Source organism: Parus major, chromosome 3 (genome assembly GCF_001522545.3).
Source record: "Parus major isolate Abel chromosome 3, Parus_major1.1, whole genome shotgun sequence".
Taxonomy (NCBI): domain Eukaryota; kingdom Metazoa; phylum Chordata; class Aves; order Passeriformes; family Paridae; genus Parus; species Parus major.
Genome location: NC_031770.1, coordinates 79,646,916 through 79,667,358, shown reverse-complemented (window position 1 = coordinate 79,667,358; position 20,443 = coordinate 79,646,916). Strand labels below are relative to the sequence as shown.

General features: G+C 38.9%; 1 protein-coding gene across 1 annotated transcript in view; it reads right to left on the bottom strand.

Moving 5' to 3' along the window:
* Positions 1–4,023: 4,023 nt before the first annotated feature.
* Positions 4,024–20,443, bottom strand: part of UBE3D (ubiquitin protein ligase E3D) — a 78,930-nt gene continuing 62,510 nt past the window's right edge. Inside the window, exon 10 of the mRNA XM_015621346.3 lies at positions 4,024–5,035. Coding sequence (XP_015476832.1) covers positions 5,015–5,035 — 21 coding nt within the window. The 3' untranslated portion in view covers positions 4,024–5,014. The remainder of the gene's footprint in view (positions 5,036–20,443) is intronic.

Sequence of the window (20,443 nt, the reverse complement as noted above, 5' to 3'; positions counted from 1 at the left end):
CTAACCCTAAGCCTAACCCTCATGACACGTCACCCGTGATGTAAACAACGCCACCATTTTTCCCAAAATTACATCACCTCATTTTCAACAGAATTATTCATTAACAAAATAAAAAAAAATTTTTAGTAACATAAGCACCAAATTACCCACACATTGCCCCCCGCACCACACCAAAAACACCGTCCCACAAGCCCACACCCGATGCCAAGCGCCGCTGGTCTCCCGTGCACCACCCCGCAGCGTGGGGCACCAGCAGGGCGGGCACCGCCATTTCTACCAGAAATATGTCACGGCAGCCATCTTAATCCCGAATCACCTCTGCACATGCACGCCACCATATTTTCCCAGAACCAACCCGTGCAGCGGTCCCAAAACGCCGCGCCACGCCGCGCGCTGCCGCCAAAGCACGCCGCCAAAGCGCAGCGCTGCATTCTGGCACCACAGTAATGGGCGCTGCCATATTTTTCCAGAAGTTTCTGGGCACCACCATATTTTAACAAAAGTTTACGGGCGCCACCATATTTCTCCAGAAATTTAAGGGCGCCACCATATTTTTCTGGAAATACATGGGCACTGCCATAATTCCCTGGGAGTTCATGGGCATCACCATATTGTTCTGGAAATACGTCACCAGTGTGGCCGCTGATATTTTACCACCTAACAACCCCCACGCTGCCATTCTGTGCCTGAATAACCCCACCAAATTCATACTCCCCCGAACACACCAAACCACCACGCCACACACTGCCGCCCCGCTGCCAATAACAAGCACCACCATATTTCTCCCAAAGTGCATCACACCACGGGCACCACCATCTTCTTCCAGAAACACACACCCACCCAACGCTGCCATTTTCCTCCCAAATCGCATCACACGCCACCCATGTGGCACATCGCCACACCGCGCACCACCAAAAGCACCCAGAGACACAACATGGGAGCCACCATATTGTTTTGGAAGTACATCATGGCCGCCATATTGGACCAAATCACCTGACCACATGGGCGCCGCCACGTTGTCTACCCAAGCATATCACCACTGGGCGCTGCCATCTTGAGGTAGGGTTAGGGTTAGTGTTTTAGGGTTAGGGTTAGGTTTATGGTTAGGGGTACTGCCTACTAAGACACTAAAACACTAAGGTTAGACACAAAGGGTACTAGGTTAACATTAGTGCCATGTTAAGAGAACAGCAGCCAAACACGGAACCACAGAACCGTGGGATCTGGATGCAGCAATTGCTATCCACAGTAAGAAAAATGTCATGCTATGCAACACTTATAGTCACACTCAGGTATTAAAAGGCACAGATGTTACTACTGAGTCATTTTCATGCAGACCTGCAAAATCCCTGATATTCTGTGAACGCTGTAAAATGCTCGCTGGCATCTGCTATGATGCAATTCAGGCTGCTCTGAATGAATAAACTGAAGCTGTTTCAAAAGACAAGATTTGCTCAGTGTCTCCATAATTTGTGCATCTGCAGATTATGCAGTTCTTCTATGACAGTGATCCAACGATCGCAAAAAACCCATGGAGGTAAACCAAAAAAGAATGAGGTTGATGAGCTAAAGCAGTATTGCATGCAAGTTACCTGTCATTTATAATGAAGCACAGGCAGCTAGGAGAGGAATGATAGGACACAAAGTCTAAAATTGAAACCACAAAGTGATGTTCTGGAGGAATGAAGATGAAGGCAGCAAAACAAAAAGAAAGTAACTGGAAAGCATTTGCATTTAAAGCCAGAATGTTTGGGAGCAGAATCATCTACTGTAAATTTTAATTGAAGTTGTTCCTTATATACGAAAGTTTCCCTACACAGAAAAGTAACATGCAGGTAAACTAGAACTTGTCCTCCAACTCACAGGGCAAGGCCAGTACAGCCCCCTGAATAACCCATTTGTTATTATTATTCATTTTATCCTAACCTAATCTAGGAGAGATTTAAACAAAGTGAGAAAGCCACCCGATTTTGGAATTAAAAGAACCCCACTGGGACTCAGTTTGGTGTGCCAATTTACTATTCCAGTTAAATGGTCATCCTGTTTAAGAAGAAACAGCAAGATTGACACAAATGTAACAGTCCTGTGACCCATTAATGACAGCAATATTATTGTCTATTGCTGCTAATGGCAAGTACAGTACTGGTCTGATGGACAGGCATGTTTTCTGCACCACAGCAATAGCCAGCTTTATTATCCAATAGCACATTAGAATTAAAGCTAACATTTTTAATATTTGCTTGGTGCCATACAGTGGTAACCACATTAGGAAAGGAAGCACATCTCAGTTAATGCAGGTTGGGATCACTGGTTAATTATTATAACTTCAGGACTGACATCGTGCTTGGCACTACAGAAAGCAAAAATTAGCTTTATAGCTTCTGCAGTGAGAAATGCAGACTGAAAGATGAAAATGCTGGGGAGAGAGGGCAAGCAATAAGAAGGGCCAAACGTCTTGTAAGGGTACAGCTTCTAGGCCAGCCCCTACTTTGGTGCTTGCTTTTCCATCTTCATGGAGTTACTGTCTGCACACTTCAAAACTAAACAAACTTTCTGTTACGGTTGTACCCAAACATGGTTTTTAAGCTGGACCAAGATGTACCACTAACTCTGGATGCAAAGTAAATAACCCAGTAACTAGTTGTACTTTGCAATTACACTGCTTCTCAAAATGCTGATGTTAATAAGCAAACAACAAAATAAAATGTCATGCTATTCAACAGAGAGAGAAATGGAGGCAAAAGCAGTGGTGGTCAAGGGTCAAGGAAGAAGTTGTGAGGGAAACTCAACAGTCTTTCTGAACATAAGTCCATTTTTTATAGGAGTCCATGGTTCACTGCAAAGATAACAAAGGCCAAGTTTTGCTTTTATAAAGCAGAGAGATTTCAAGAAAGTGTCAAATGAAGCTGTCAAACCTCACATCCACTATTGGCTCAGTAGGAAAGGCAACACAAGAAATATGAGGGGAGAAAAAAGACCCAATAAAGTTGTCTTCAGAAACAGGAGTGCTGAATAATACATTACCTGATTCCTGGGAGAGCATATGACCGTTTATTTTCTGAACATGGCCAAAACAATATTTTTTCAAATGGAAAGACATCTGAGACAATTATCTGTTATCATACATGGTCTGATATTTTCCAGTGATTTCAGTAGTTAAATGTCAGTAGAGGGCTCAGAGCCAGAATCAAGGAAAGGTAAAAACAACACTAAATGTGTCAAATTGCCCTGCTGCTGGTACAGGCACAGACAGGTAACTATGGCCATTTGAGAACACGGGGGAGGAAAATGTCCCCAAATGGGAGGGCAGCTAGAACAGAGAGATTTATTCTTTTTCTTTTGGGGATTTTACAACTTTATTTTCAGTTAGAGTGGGTTAACCCTGGCCAGCAGGTAAGCACCCACCTGGCTACTCACTCATGCCTTCATTTCTTTACCAGCATGATGGGGCAGAGAACAGGAAGAAAAAAGCAAGAAAACCTGTGAGTTGAGACAGTTTAATAACTGAAGAGGAAAAAAAAATCAAAAATTGAACCAATCTATGCAAAGGCAGTAACTCATCACCTCCCACAAACAGACCAATGCTCAGGTATTCTCTGAGCAACCACAAACTCGGAAGACACCCCTCTCTCCCTTTCTCCCTCTACCACCACTTTCACTGCTGTGTTTGATGCTGTATGGTACAGGATATCCCCTTGGCCAATTTAGTTTGGCTGTCCCTGCAGTGACCCCCCACTAACTTCTTGGCCCTCTACTGGGGAAAGTGGCTGCAGAGAGGGAAATAAGGGAAAGTTCAGCTATAGTCAAAATTTTGATATTGGAGCCACAACCACAGTACCATAGGGGCTGTTAAGAAGACGGTTAATCCATACATGCAAAATAATAACAGGGGTCATTTAAAGAGGCTGAAAAATATTTTAAAGCTGGAATATTTTGGTGTGATATGAATTATTTCCTTCTGCAAATTGCTCAGTCATACACTGGGAAGCTGAAACTGTCACAGAAATTAGGCAGAACAAATGGTAAACCAATTTAGAAAAAATATTTTATTCATAAAATGACTCAACATTGGTGCATAGACAAAATATCTTGGAGCTAGATAATTTAGTCCCTGAATACAAAAGTCAGAATAATTTTGTTCAACCTTCAATACTGAAAACTAAAATAATAACAGAAAAATTATATCCAGAGTGGGTGCTGTGAGGCCTCAGCTCCTTGTCTTTGGATGTGTAAAAGCGAGGAGTCCAACACTTCGTAGGCTCACTTGCTAGGTTAGGATCACTTAATGAGTAAACGGCATGTTATCTTTCCTTGAAATAATAATTATTCCAAATAAGCATAAAATCTCTATTCTCCAAAACATTATCATTTTTTTTTAAATCTACATATGGTGTAGGAATGCAGAAACTGTCTTCTTTCACTCTCAATCAGAGAGGTAAACTGTTCGCACACTTCAAAACTAAACAAACTTTCTGTTACAGTAACAAACCTTAATGCAGAAAAAATAAACATGATAAACACTTAAGTTTTACAGAAAAACAGATTTTATGTTTTAAAGTTGGGCCTCTAACTTCACCAGAACAAAGAAGGTAAAGAACTCACGTTAGTATCCATGACATTTAAAAATATTTGTTACCAGCTGTGAACTTCTCTAAGGATATATACATTGCTATGAAACGCTGGTAAAGGTAATACAAGATACACAGGGAATTTCCTTCTGGTAGTGAAGTACCTTTTCGTATCATAATAGTCATCCCAGCTGGATGTCATAGGACTGGCAGGTAAGTCACTCTTAGAATGACATCTAAGAATGCATTGGATACAAAAGACAGCTCTGTCTTTGGTTTTGAAACACAGTCAGATATGAAGAATACACGCACCCACCCACCCCACCCCATTTTCTTTTGTATTTCCTGGGGATTTTCTTCTAGAAGTTCCACCATTGGAAGTTAACTGTACACATTTCTGCTGAAAATAAATCTAACAATAGTTTTCAACACAGGTATCTTGTTCTTCACATCTTCAAAAAGGCAACCTATAAAAGGAACCAAAAACAATACTGTGATTAGTTTCAACATTGCAGGTAAAACAAAGATGCTTCTTTGTATCAACAGAAATTATATATTATAATAATATTTTTACTTAATAACACACAAATGCAATGAGAAAACAGAGGCTGTATTTGTTATTTTCCACCTCTTCTCTACCTAACATGTCTCCATAAAATTCCCAAACTTTCTTTTTTCGCTCAAGGACTGCCTGTGCTGCAGAACTGAATTTTTTTTTCCCAGGATAACAAAGAATGTTTATCTCATCTAACTTAAAAGGCTATTTTACAGTATTTTGAAACTAGCTTAGATTAAATCTTTGATACATACCCTGTTTTGTCCGAATATTAGAACAGTGCTGTCACTGTAAGTCAAATCCTGATTCCAAAGTCATGATGAAAAGTCCAAAGTCATAAAGAAAAATGCCTTACACTTTGAAATAACCAGGAACCAAAATCTTACCCGAGGGGAGAAGACAAATACTTGTATATGATCAGAAGATCGCAAATGATGTACCTCTTCTCTTTAGTGCACTAAGTGAACTGTCTAACAGCTATTTACAGGGAAGGTGATCTATCAAATACCAGAGACCTATAGGATTTCTACTGTCCCAAACTCATTTTTCTTGGTCACATGCATGCAGCAGTTTCTCCTGTATGGTTTTGGTTTTGTTTAGCCTTCTTCAGGATCTGCAGGATACTAATGCAGAAAGTTAAGTTAGCTGATTGGAAATGACACGTCCAGATTCTTATCTGCCAAGGAGATTGCTTCACATATTTTCTGCTGATCACAAAGACAGAAAAACAGATGTACAGATGCCTTCACAAAAACACAAGAAGAAAAAAAGAAACATTACTATCAGGTTACACAACTGTCTTCTGCAAAGATACAACCTGTTTCTCCTATCTGATGAAAAATATACAAGGAAAGAACTTCTGAGACAGACACTTCCTCTCTGAAAGACCTTTCAACAGCCACTTAAGTGAGGATTAGAATAACCATCAATTACAACTTTGGATTTTCAGAGCTGACCCTCAATTACCACTCTGCTCAATGCTGTGACTAAAGAACTCATGAAGCATGATCAACCAGAAGGAACTGAATGCAAGCATAAAATATCACTGAGTATTCAGAACAGAAGATAAAATCAAGTTAAAACACTCCTTTTGGATCCTGTGCCCAAAGCATGTTTAAGAGAGAGTTATATGTCTGCTATAAAGGATGCAAAAAAAGGGAAGCAATTTTTAACGTATCTGAGATGGTTCTCAGGGAATCAGTCCCACAAAGGATTCATGTCTAAATAACACAGCTACAAGGCATAAATGGGACATGACAACAATTCTTAGATAAGAATAGAAAACAAATCATGCACACTCACTTCCTAAACACTCCTTTGCTGCTCCAAGACTAACAGCAATAACCCAGTAGAAAACTGCAGTTACTGCATAAAGGAGTTTGCACAGACAACAGAAGTGAGATCCCTGAAAGCTTTCATGTTTCCAAATCATTCTTTTCTTCTTCCAAACTGGAATTCAGAAACAAAAATTTTCATGTCCTATATTAAACATAAGGAAGAAATTATTTATTTTAAGGACAGCGAGGCACTGTCAGAGGCTGCCCAGAGAAGTTGTGGATGCCCCATCCCTGGAAGTGTTCAAGGCCAGGCTGGATGGGGCTTTGAGAAATCTGGTCTAGTGGGAGCTGTCCCTGCCTGTGGTGGGAGACTGTAACAAGATGATCTCTAAGGTCCCTTTCAACCCAAACCATTCTATGACTCTATGATTTGAAAAACATACATTTTCAGAAATGTCTATAGGTGAACCTTGCCAGCAAGCAGCTGGCTGGCCAGGGTGGAAGCTGGCCTGCTTTCCCATGCAAATCTCATCACACTGACACATTCCCATAGAGTTGTTTTTTTTCCAGCTCCATCAGCATTTTCCAGAAGTAAGCTGCTACATCAAAATAATTTCTGTCAGCTGAACCAAAGGGTGTTGTAAAAGCCAGAGACTACTCATCATGCAGGGAAATTTATCCGCTGTGCCAAAGACTCCCACCCTCAAAGACAAAATTTGAAAGCAAAATCAATATGCTTGTCACCTTTCTCAAGATTTAGTTACTTGGATGAATAGAGACATTTACATAATTATAAGCAAACATAAAATCTTACCTCTGTGGAAGAGCCATAAGTTGTACAGGCTAGGGATGGAACCCTGGCACCAGTCAAATCAAAGACAAAATTCACATTGACTTTAACAATGTGGGAGATTTGTCCTTGCATTGCAAGGAAAAAAATAGAAAAATCAAGAAAAGCAATAACTATCTCAATGCACAAGACTCAAAATTTTAAGCAAATTTTTCTACCTGAGATTTCAGACTCCTTTGCTACACAGTTTTGAAGTGCCATTAGAGTGGATATATTTGTTTAATTTGACTGCTTGCTATATTTTATAATGCACGAAATACACTTTTCTTCTCCTTTGAGAGAGTTATTTGCAACATAATGCCTCCTTAGGCTGCTAGGCTCTCCTACTGGCCAATAAACTGAAAAGCAACAGAAGTAATAATTTATCACTGTCTGTGTTTATATTTACTACCAATGTGAATGAAAAGAGCACATTAGATCATCCCTACAGCTGACATACCAGCAAAAAAAAATGCAAATCAAGCTGTTTAAAAAACACCTGCAACCCATGAAAATACTTGAGAAGAAAATCAACTGAAACTAAACCACTTATGAAGTTTCACCTAATCCATCCAAAGTTCAATGTGAAGCATATAAAATTTTCCTTTATTATACTGTTACTGTAGATGCAATTTGATATCTAAACAGCAGTAAACTATATGTTCTACATAATAAATGAATTACTATAGGTTGGGAAAATGGGACAACGTGGTTCAACCCATTTTTCATCTATTAGGATACTTTCTCTACAAGACAGACAACTATTAGCTTCTTCCAGCTTTAGTAGCAATGCTTTAAGCAAAGTCTGCACATCCAGTATTTCACTGGTATGAGTGCATTTTGAAAGAAAAATAATGTGCCAAACAGTTATCTCATCTACAAAAGTTTATTGATAAATTTAGAATAAAAGTCAGTTCTCTAATCAGTTTTTTATTGACCTTACCTCAGCACGTTGTCCCCTTCTTAAAGCACTCAAGATAGACAGTATTAATCCACTCTTAAGAACAATTTATGTACTCTACCATCCATACTTCTATGACAGGAGACATTGTTTTCTTCCTTTCCTCTCAATTACTTCTTAAGATTAATCTTACTCTGTCACAGAGTATCAAGTGCATCTCAGCCCTCTATCCCATTAATTTCCACAGAGCCAGAAGGTGCCAAGACCTCTGGATAATGAACAAACATAAACTTCACATTTTCAAGTATTTTAAGAGATCAATACAGAGGGAGCACCAGAGCACCATAGACATATGAACAATAGATATATATTACAAAATCACTCTTTTGGTAAACAATAAAGCAGCATCAACTTTATTAAAATCTCTTGAAGTCAGGATAAGTTAAGAAATCCAGGTAGTGACATTCAATTTTAGAATATGTGCTCTCTTGGCTTTCTCAGGAAAATCATAGAATGGTTTGGGGTGGAAGAGACCATAAAGATTATTTAGCTCAAATTCCACTTGTCGTGAGCAACCTGGTCAAGTGAAAAATGTCCAAACACCAAGGAATAAAAAGTGAAAGAAAACAAGTGAAACTTCTGAAAATATTTTTAAAACTATGGAGATGTAAGGAATTTAGAGATAAAAGAAGGTGGTTCCAGGTGGCTGAAGCTGGTGAAAAGAAATCTCTTCTACCAAGTGCTAACACTAGGTGAGCTGGCAGAGTGGATGACTGCTATAAGAAAAGCAGGAGAGTGATAGAAGCAGCTAAACAACATATGTTAAAGAAATTAAATATGCAAATCATCTAAGCAAGGAAAAAGCAGATCAATCTTTGAATCACCTGCAAGAACCAGAACAGGAGCCAGATCCTTACTTCCACAAAACAGGAAATAATGTTCCAAAAGTCCCATGTTGTAACACAAGCTTTGAAACTGTTCTTATGTCCTTCTCTTTTAAGAAGTCCAAGTGAATGGTGCATAAAAATCCCTATGAATGTCTCTCAAATGTGACAATGAAGGATTTTTAATATCTGTGTCTCTCCTAAGAGCTAAATGAAAGATACAGAATTTATTTTCAGTTTTAGAGAGGGAATTGTAGTTCTGTTTACTCCTGCATAATTATAAAGGAAAATAGTGGGTTGAAAGTAGTTATGTATGCTTCAGTTTTAGCAGAAGAAATTAAATCTCTGAATGCTTCCTGAAATATGACTGCTGTGGTTTTTTCCACTGCACAACAAGGAATAGAACACCACCCAGCTCAAACCTGAAGCTTAAATGTGTAAAAGACATTTTACTGTTGTCTTCTTTGAACATTAGACCAATTTTTAAACACTACCACACACAGTTCATAATGCTTCATTGTGTTTTAGAAGAACACAACTTACATGGCTATCTTAAATCATATCTACTGCAACAGACAGTCTGTACATAGACAGATACCCACATTTTAATCCTGCACATGTGCTAGTGTGAAATCAGGCGTGATGAAACGACTGCAGAGGAAACGTTGATTACACACCAGCAAGGCTACAGCCTACAATCAACATCAAATGCTGTATTTATTTCCACTCAAGGCTGACAGGTAATCAAGCAATGCCATGCCATCCATGTGCACAGGAAGAGAATAACCTTCCCAAAAAGACAAGGACAGCTGTGGGCAGACCTCTGCTCCTAGATCCAGCTGTGCGAGATACTAATCTCACAGGCTCGTGGTGTCTCTGCTGCAAGTTACCAGGCCCCTCTCCCCACAAAAGACCACTTGAGATTTCTCCCAGTGTCTGGTGACATCAGACTGATACACCAAATTCTGCCCTCTGGTCTGCACTAAATGGATGGGTTTATCCTAGAAAAAGGAAAGGAAGGGCTTGCACAAACAATTCTGATGGCAGATCACAGGGGAGAGAGAAATCTCTGGTGGAAATGAGAGTGAAAAGCTGAGAATAGTGGGTTTTTTCCACATGTACAGCTGGATTTGAAAGATAACATATACTCAAAGCCTCAGACCAGTCTGATTCACATCCAGATTTGCATTGCTACAAATGTTATGGCTAGTGCTAAATGTTATGGCTTAAGCCTTAATAACTACAGCTAGTACAACTGCTTGTGTGGTTGCAATTATATTGTAGTCAAGATGCCCTGTACATAGAATACACTTCTACCTTGGCAAAAGAATCTGAGAAAGTGATATAAACATGTTTGTATGAATACAATTGAATCTACATATCCCTTTTCCCCATATTTATTAATGCACTAATACCCATACAGAGACAATGTGAATAAACAAACTGAGGCCATAGCCCTGCCTGACACATTTCTCACTCCTGCAGATAGACAGATCAACATGTGGGAAGATTAAAGCATCTGCATCATGTCTAGGTCCCAGATCTATAAATATTTAATTTCTGATAAACTCTGCATGAAGTTTGGTGTTGCCATACATAGGTGCTGAAGAGGGACAGAATAGTCAAAGGAATAAGGCCTTTCCCAGAAGGGAAACAGAGCTCCTTCCATTCCTGCACCACCACCAGAAGCAATGGCAACTTAAAACTGTTACCATTACCCTGTGGATTAGCAACTACTGACTGGAACTACTGATCATTATTAATAGCCACATTAAATCTTAAGAGTTCACCTCCCTACCCACACCATACAGTTTATATATTTGTTCTCACCTAACAATCTGGGATCAAGTCTGCTGATGCACAAATACCCTGTTCCAGAAATACATTTTGGCACCAGTGTGAATGAATGGACACAAAGCAGATGGCATTAGATGAGCAGAGACGTGAGAGAACATGAACTGCTATATTTACACTTGCTCCCACTGAATCCAGAGACCCATAAAAAAGCAGCTGTCTTTTCCAGATTTGGATGTTTCCAAGCTGTTGCATATTACCCCTAGATTTCTGAAGCGACTTTTGGGGACAGCAAAGGCATTTTTAGAGGGAATTGGAGAGTGAAGCAGCATGTTCACTACTAGAAGAATGAGAGGAGCCAAAGACAGAATCATTATGGTTGGAAAAGACCTCCAAGATGATCAAACCCATCAATCACCAAGATGGGCCGACCTTGACAGTATAGCATTTACTTTGCCCCATATCACTGGCTACACTCCAGCAGAAAAGGTGTTCTCTTTTACACTGATGGTTAGTTCTTTTTCTACTGTACTCTTCTGTACTCCAGGCTCTTGTGATAATAGTGACCTTGGGTCACTCAGTGCCTGTTTCTCATATGGCATGGAGGTCATATAAGCAGACTTGGCTGCTCTAATATCCCCTCCACAGCCCATCAATGGCAGCCACTTAACACACCATGTCAACAATAATTGTATCCTAACATGCTTTAAATGGCATGCAGTGAGAAGTCTGGTTTTGAGTATGCACCAGAACATTAAAAAGTGTTTTATCTAATTACCCTTCCTTTGCATTTTTGGTCTAAGAAAACCAAGCAAACATCAGCCTGTGCTCACAGCAGCGTAACTTCATATCACTAGGTTGGTATGTCTTAAATATTTTACTATAGAAAAAAAATTTTTGAACAAAAATGTCTCTAGAGGAATATGAGTCCTTTGAAAGGGTTACTAAAACAATACTACAATATTACAAATTGACAGAACAGATACAGTTGTACAAGACAAGTTTAAAATATTTAATAAAATAACAAAACTAATGTATAGGGTCAATCTAAAAGTCCTCATAACTATCACTGTCATGCTCAAGTTCCAAAGGAGACAGAAACTAAAATACATCCAGAATACTCAGCCAAACACAGCAGCACTGTACTGCACAGGACTATGTCATGAAGGCAATAATGAAGCAAACAGCCACAGCACAGACTGTGGAACCATGCTATCCTGACATACTAAAACCCTGCAAATTGGGTTGAAGAACAAAGGTATGTGGAATGGTGGCTTTGCAGTCTGATCCACTAGCCCCTCCAGGGCTCAGATTTAGGTATGGAGGGGGGGAACATTCTGTGAAGGACTCTTACCTCACTCACTCCACAAGATGTCAAGGTTGTTTTTTGGCAGATACGTCTGCCGGGAATTTCACATCTCAATGAGTATGTGCTTCAACAACAGCTTAAAAGTCTTATGGGAAACATAATTTTGGTCAGTGTTATGTTACCAGAGAAGCAGCGGAAGAGAAGTGGCAATGAAAGCTGGGAAGGACCTGGCTCCAGCAGACCTTTCATCTGAAGACTAAAGTTCCACAGAACTCCTAGGAGAAGGCTGGGGAAATGTAAGTCCTCTGCTGTACAACATGACAGGCACTGTACATCTGGGGGCTTTCCGGTCTTCAATGCAGGAAGAAACTGATTAGAACACCACTCTGATAAATCACTTCTGTCCAAGTTGCAGAAAATGTGAAATACAATCAAAACAACCGACAGAAAGAGAATTAGATTCCTTTCATTCCATTTCTAGTGGAATTAATTTCAACTAAAGCAAGGGTTTCCTTCTTTAAATATGATTTCTCAATCTGATACTGTACCTCCAGGATTTAAGAAATAAACCCATCTACAAATCAGCATGCATTCTTTCTACCTAATTCTTTTTAAAGTATTAATTTCTTATAATAATGAAGCTAGATTTGAAATGTGACAGAGATACATGAGAAAAAGCAAGAGATTCCTCCAAAGTACCAGGCTGTGCATGTGTACTGCAAGCTATCACTTTGCTATTGTTAACAGTTGCATGCTGAAACTTGCCAAAGCTTTAGACAGAAAACCACTGGGTTTGTTTTTTTTTTTTGCAACACTGGCAGTTGCAAAAACAGTAGAAAACAAATCTCTGCATGTTTTCAGTTGATATGAAGACAAGCAATTCTTTAAAATTTTAGATCAAGCAGTTCTTTGTGTGAAAAAAGGAAAAGTTTTTTTGGGTTTGTTTTCTTTCAGGATGAGATGGCTATTAATCTTTTTGTTTCTTTACACCTAGAAGCCCCAAAACTTCATTGCTTCTTTTTTTTTCTGCCAACCCTTCCTCATTAGCCTGCACTATTTTTATTTCCATGGCAGACGTTACTTCTTGTGGTACCCATCATTAAGACAGGCACAGAAATAGCAGTATTACTTACCTTTGCTAGTCTTACATACACTTTCTTGGATGTAAACCGTAACAGGGGGTGTAACGGGGTACTAATGTTGCATTCTAATTACTGATACAAAGTGAACTGAGCTAAAAACCCCATGGAATTTAGGATTTTCTTAGTCAACACCAGATGAAGTTTGGTTTTTACTGTAGTAATCACCACACTGCAAACATAAAAGTAATCATGCAGTCAGAGCAGCACGTATGTTTCTGCATCAGGTGATTTTAAACTGCTGCAGAAAACCATGTGTTTAAGCAGATATATGCATGGGCAGTTGTGAAACACAGGTTAACCTAAAACAAATGAGGCACTGCAAGCTGCTGTGTCAATGAACTGCATGCTAGTATCCTAAAGCTAGAGACATGAGGAAATTAATGCCTGGCAGCTCAAACTGAAACATATGATGCAGCTTCTAAAAACTTCTTAGCCCTGCTGAAAGGTGTGTCATGAGGCTGAATTGGAGGAGGGTGGGCCTGCCACACTTTCCAAGCCCTGCACTCCAGTGGGTCATTCCACGCTCACAGTCTGCTGTCATGGCAGGACTTGCTCCTGCACCATTCTCTGAAAGCCATGTCACTCTAAGCCTTTGCTCTGTTTTTCATGTTTCTAGTTCTCATGCCACTAGATTTCTCTGCACTCTTGGGAATCTGTTTCATTATTGATCAGAATCAATAATATACTGTTGTAACTTCCCTAGAAAGGGGAAAACTGATACACTGGTACTGCTGCAGCATTCAGCAGCTGTACCTTATAGTATTTTGGCACTGAAGATGAGGATGAAAAAAGCCCTGAACAAGGCATAATGAATAGTCTTCTGTCTTATAAAACAAAGGTTTAAACAGAAATATATGGATTTATTTTGTTGATGATGAAGCAAGTGAATTGTACCTAATTCCAGAGAGAATAAATAGGGTCAGCTAAGTGGCAACATAACCTCTCTTTAACAGTGAATCTTCTCTCTAAAACTATGCTGATACTTCTTTGTTTAGATGCTGGTTTACCCAGATGTGTGATGTTCTGCTCATTTGCATGGCTGTTGCTCTCAATTAGATGCTCCTAGGTGGTATTCTCTGCAATAAAATTTATGAAGCATCCTATCTCACCAAAATACCCTCTTACTCTATTTCAATCCTATTGTGACTTCAAGAGAGGGAAGTGCTAACATACGTGAAAGAGAAGAAATGGTTTTAGGTCTTTACTACTCAGTAACACAGCTGGATTCTAAGCTGGAAAATGTGTCCTTTCCTCTCTCTCTCCTCTCCTTTTAACCATGAAGTACTGCAGCACACTCTAAAACAGAAGGGTGACTTTCAGGTACTGCATCATCCAAACCAGAAAAATGAATAATATATTCTTCTATTACCAGCTTCGTTTTCCAGGTTAAATGATCCCTTCACCATAAACTAACATTATCTCTATTATTCCCTATTAGTATTTAATCATTCCTCACGGTAACTTAAATCATCTTTCTCCTATTTTTAACCAATACCCCTAGCATTTTTTTTCTGACTCCAATCAATCCTTCTCCCTTAAACCTACACAATACACCTTTCATCAGGATTTACCTCCAGCCTGTACTATGTCAGATATACTGCAGTAGGAGATAAAGTCTTGCTCACAGTTTCTCCAGGAAAGCAAGATTACTACAAAAAGTTATTTGTTTCCCAGCTGCAGCAGCAGGTAAAATCTAGAAGCCAGAATCCCCTTCAGGGCCTGGTTGGAGATGTCTTTCCTTGCTTATGTTTCTTGTCTTTTTTCTCCCCTTGACTCCCTTGCCCTTTATAGGAGTAAAACAGCAGGCTAAGATTATTTCAGGTTTGGAAGAAACATGGTGGAAAGCTAAAGAGAAAGAGGAACTGAACAGTAAACCTAAGAAGAAAGGAGGAAAAAGCAGTATATCTTGCTACAAATGGAAGTCTAGGCAAGCATTGCACTAAATAAAAGAGATGCAAATTGGGTGCATTAACAAGGCTATCACACAAGTATCAACCAAATAAATTATTTGGGTTTCTCTCACACTCTCCTTAACACCCAGTGTAACAGCAATACAGTTATCTTCAGGATTCTCCACTTGCAAGATGCCAGAGACATTAGATATTTATGTTGTAGGTCAATGCATCTTTGAATTTTAATTTAGTGAAAATCAGTCTTTCTCTCTTTGTCCAAATTTAGGCCCCTGTTCAGAGCCTGTTTGAGCCCAATCATAAGACAACCTTTTCATCTCTTACGCTGAAACACCTTAGAAAACCCAATAATCAGGTGAAAATGACACGGGATATTATAGAGCAGCACCTGAGGTCACATGCTCTGCCTTCAAATGGATTGTTAGGAAAAGATTTATTAATAACTACTGTGGTAAAGTGCTTTACAAACAAAGAGGCCACAAGGAAACAAGCCAACCACTTTGGCTAATACTCTAAATTGCTGATGGCCTGGAGGCTATAATTGCAGTTTAATTTTTCACAGAATTCACAGAATCACAAGGTTGGAAGAGACCTTCAAGAGTCCAACCCATGCCCTAACACCTCAACTAAACCATGGCACCGAGTGCCATACCCAGTCTTTTTTTAAACACATCTAGGGATGGTGATTCAATCACCTCCCTGGGCAGGGGAGGTGCTTTTGTCTCTAAACTGTTACGTTGTTGATCTAAAAAAAAAAAAAAATCTACCAAGCTCAGAAAGCCAAGAAACAGTCTACTCTCTTCACATCCTGCAATGTTTATAGTTAGTTATGTCATAGAAACCAGTAGACAGATGTTAATTGGGTTTCTAAGAATCTCCCTTAGCAAATGCTACAGGAGCAGAGCACACTGTGATGTCAATGCTGAACCTTCTGGGGTACCTTGTCACATACCCAATGTTGCCACGGTGTCAGACGGGGCCATCTCCTGTGCGCACACCCATTTCTCAACATACCAAACCCAAATGCTACCTGAGGTATGATTTGAAATACCAGTAAGATGTGAGGAGGGGGCAGAGGGAGCATGACACAGAATGGATGAATTAGAGAACAGAAATAAATGGTGTCTTTTACTGAGAGGTATTTGGTTATATGCTCACATTTACACAAAATCTTTATTTTTACGTGGAATCCAAACAGTCAAATCTACCATAACTCTGAAGAGAACAATAGAAGAGATTAAAGGAGAATGTGGCACTATTATGTAACACTTTGAAACTAGACAGGTTGAACACATGTCTTCATTAGGTTATCTTTTGAAAACTTTATGGAGAAAAAGCAAGTTTGAAAAATTAGCTACTTAAATTCTCTCTTTGCTTCCTGGCAGTTAAACCTGGAATGAGAATAAATACCTCCCTGCATGAGGTATGAGGATTAATTTGTTTGTGTATATAAATGGGTATTTAAGTATTAACTACTATTTTATTTTTAACACCTTATTGGGACTACTGCATTCCTACCAGAATTCAGCTTTTGGCAAGAGATTAAGACTGAGTTAAAACAGGAACAGGTGTTTAGAAGATGATATGGCTGCAATAAAAGCATAAACCAAGAAGATGAAGGAAAAAAAAATATATAAGGTGTTCATTTGTATCCTGTGAAATAGAGAGACACACAGAAGAAAACATAAAGCCACAATAACTAAGGCATATTTAGGAAAATGTCCTTTTCCTACTATGATTCATTTCCAGCGGGACAGAGTCTACGCAGGGCTGTCCTTTGGTCCCAGGTCATCCCGTTCCTGTACAATCTTATGATGCCTATTAAACGGCCAAGCATTCAGTAAACACTGCTTAATACTGGTTGGGTAATAAAACATTTTCAAAGCCCATAAAGGATGTAGGATTTTAAGGCCACTCTCAGTGAGATTTGAGCTCCTAAATTATATCAGGTATTTTTACAGTGTGGATTTCTGGTCTCTAAGATCACTATAGCCATTACTAGGTCAAACTGATTTTTATTTCTAGGGATTGAGCACATTCTTTTGCCAGCTGCAATCAGAACAAAAGCTGAAACCATCCATTTTAAGGCTCAAACTAATGAAAACAGATGTTTTCTTGGTAAAAAGAACAGTTACTGACCTTGAAGCTTCGTAAGAAAATACTGTATTTACCATTTTAGAATATTTTTCACTTAACAATAAGATAATTGAAGATAAAAGCTTTCAAGTAGGTTTTCTTTTGAAAGCAGAGTATGGTCAAACATCGGTCCAGCAAGTTAACCTATTTTCATCAAGATCTACTATTAATTTCATACAAAAGTAAAAGTAAATAAAGTGAAGATTTTTAAAATCAAAGATCTGTGGGGTAGTAGGTGCTGAAAGATGTAGAAGGTTTATTATTACTTTGTTTATTGCCTCATTCTTCTAAGAGCAGGACCTGATGTACAAAATAAATAAAATTTAACTATGGAGACACCGGGAAGACTCTCCATGGGAAGCATGAGCTCTCAGCTCTGGAAACTGTCAGCATGACTGAACCTCAAAAGTTTGACTGAAAACGTCATAAGAAATTAAAATGGTTGTCTATACTATATTGAAGTCCCTTATGTCTTTCATTATGAAAAAGCATGCCTATAGAACAACTGAGAGAAGGAATGTAATAATGTAATTTCAGCTTGCTAGATGTTTATTTTCCTGCTATTATATGATTCTTGCATTTTAAGAAGGTTTAATGCAATTAACTTTGACTTCAGTACATTTAAATTGCATCCTTTCTAAGTATTTCTTGTCAGTAATCACCCATGAGAGAGAAGTCTATTTAATTAGCAAGAGAGTAAGAAAGATTTTAAAACAAGTGATGACATAGAATTCTCTTTGAAAACAATACTGGAAAAAAACCACAATTGTGACCTGAGACAAATTCCCTCGTCCTTTAGATTCTAATGATTTCCTCAGCAATAGCATGGTTATTCAGAAGTTGAACTTTGCCCTGGATCTTTGATTCTGTACACATATTGGAACACCTCTATTGCCCAAGGGAGGCAATTACTCATGTGGTGAAGTGCTTATGGGAGTCAAATCTAGACTCATAAATAGCTTATGGATTCCTGCCTCTGACAGGCACTAGACAATTTTAAATACTTACTCTCTATCAGGACAGATTTGGAAAATTTTGATGAATGCATCAATTAATGGCAATTGAAAGTTAATCTGCCTTCCAAAATGAAGGGCTGCACAAGGAACCAAGGGGGTCTCAAGACAGAGCTAGACCCATTGATGATCTATAATGTTATTTGCAATAACAGGAATAAATTTAATGAAATACAAGAATTCCATGTGGTCCCAGCTATAAAGCAGACCAATTACTGCAAGTCTGTGAAGTAAAAACTGATCACAAAAGCTAGGACAAACATCTGATAGCATAGAATCCATAGAAAAAAACCCTTTCTGAACCAGCTTCTTCATCAGATTCCTATCCCAGCCTGTCAGAAGAGCAGCAACAGTGGGAAATTCAAGTTAACACTCTGAAGCAGAGGTCAGACTGACCCCACTTGCTGGCATCAGGACAGCAACTTCCACTGCAGGGGCAGGACTGACCTTTTGCAACAATGACCTTTTGTACACTGTAGCATCACCATAAGATTCTGAATCTCAGAACCCTGATACTGTTCTTCTCAATTAGCCATGACTATTCAAATACAGGAATAAACCCCAAACATAGGCATTTAATAATTCAAAGCCAAATACTCATTCCAAGCACAGTCTTTTTTCCTCACCAAATGAAATATCAAAGAATATACAAGGACTCCAGCAGCCTTCACTAATGTATTTCACCAGAGAAGTATGCATTTCTCTGGTAGGTTAAACAAAAACCAAACAGTCTTGCAAACTTCCTCCCTGCAGTGTTGGCACACCTGCACAATCACAGGATAATGCCAAAAAGGCAGAAGGAAGAGAAAAGGTTACGTGAACAAGAGGCTGGGGGAGATAGAAAGGCTACCTTAGATTAGACAGAAATTAGATGCTGAATAGAAAACTACCACCCTCAATATCACAGCAATGGGAGGTGATATACAGATCATTAAAACAGTCAAAATAAAGGTACAGGCAATGTCATGTGAATGAACATTGAATGGACATGGTACCAAAGTATCTGCAAATACACTCTGAAAGCAGCATGTTCTATAGGCAGCTTTTTACCATATTCAGCTTTATATAGAGAAGCCACATAAAGAATATAGAAGGCAGCTTTCTATATCATATCATATTCTGTTACTTCTTGAATTTATTTTTATGTCTGATTTATCATGGAAAATACAGGTAAATTATTCCATGTCTTCTCTGACCTCCAGGTGACCCTGCCTAGAAGCCCTAGACCTTTGCTCTCTCTAAAGATCTCTGTTACTTGTTCTAAATTGTGAGGAAGAGTTCACATCCTTAAAGATGTGAAATGTAACAAAAATTAAGCAAATAGTAAAGCCTCAGGCATTTGCACACATTTATACACAACCACCAAACCAATCTCCCAAGAAAATCTTCAGAGAACTGGATTTACAAAAGCAGAGTGCAAGTGCATCTATTGAAAAGTGCACCCTCTCCTCTTCCATCACTCTTATTTATCCATTCCATTTCTAATAAGAACATAGCAACTCTGATATGAATCTGAGGGATGTGTATGCATCTATGACCACAGCATATGCTTGCACTGTGACAGAACCAAATGGTTCAGCAAGACAGAAATTTCTGTGAGCATTAACTATCTTCCTTCATAACCATTTTATGGAGCTCATAAACAGTTTCCCCCCATACCCACTTTCTGCAGCCTCTCTTTTCTGCCCACCTTTGCCTTGCTTTAATTTAAATTTGAAATAATCTTCTTGGATCATGTACCATGCTTTTAATTTTTCAGCCAAGTGCTATGCACAGCTTTTATCTGTAATAGTAACAGATTGCCCAAGGACACACACAATGAGTCATGGAAAGACTAAGGATTTCCTGGCTCTTAATCCAATGCTCAGACAAGGCCTCTCATATTTCCAATTTTCAGAAGCCGGCAAGTAGGGAAAAGAGAAGACAAAAGAAAAAAAATGGGAGGGAGACTTTTTTAGGTAAGCAAAATAGACAACCAGAAAAAAATCTGCAGAAGCTCTTCCTCTTCTCAGTTTCAGATAACTGGTGTAACAGTAATCACAGCATCTGCTGAAGAGCTTATATCTCTTTTTTAAAAAAAGCAGTGGATAGAACAGAGGAAATATATCAATCAGCAGGAAAAAG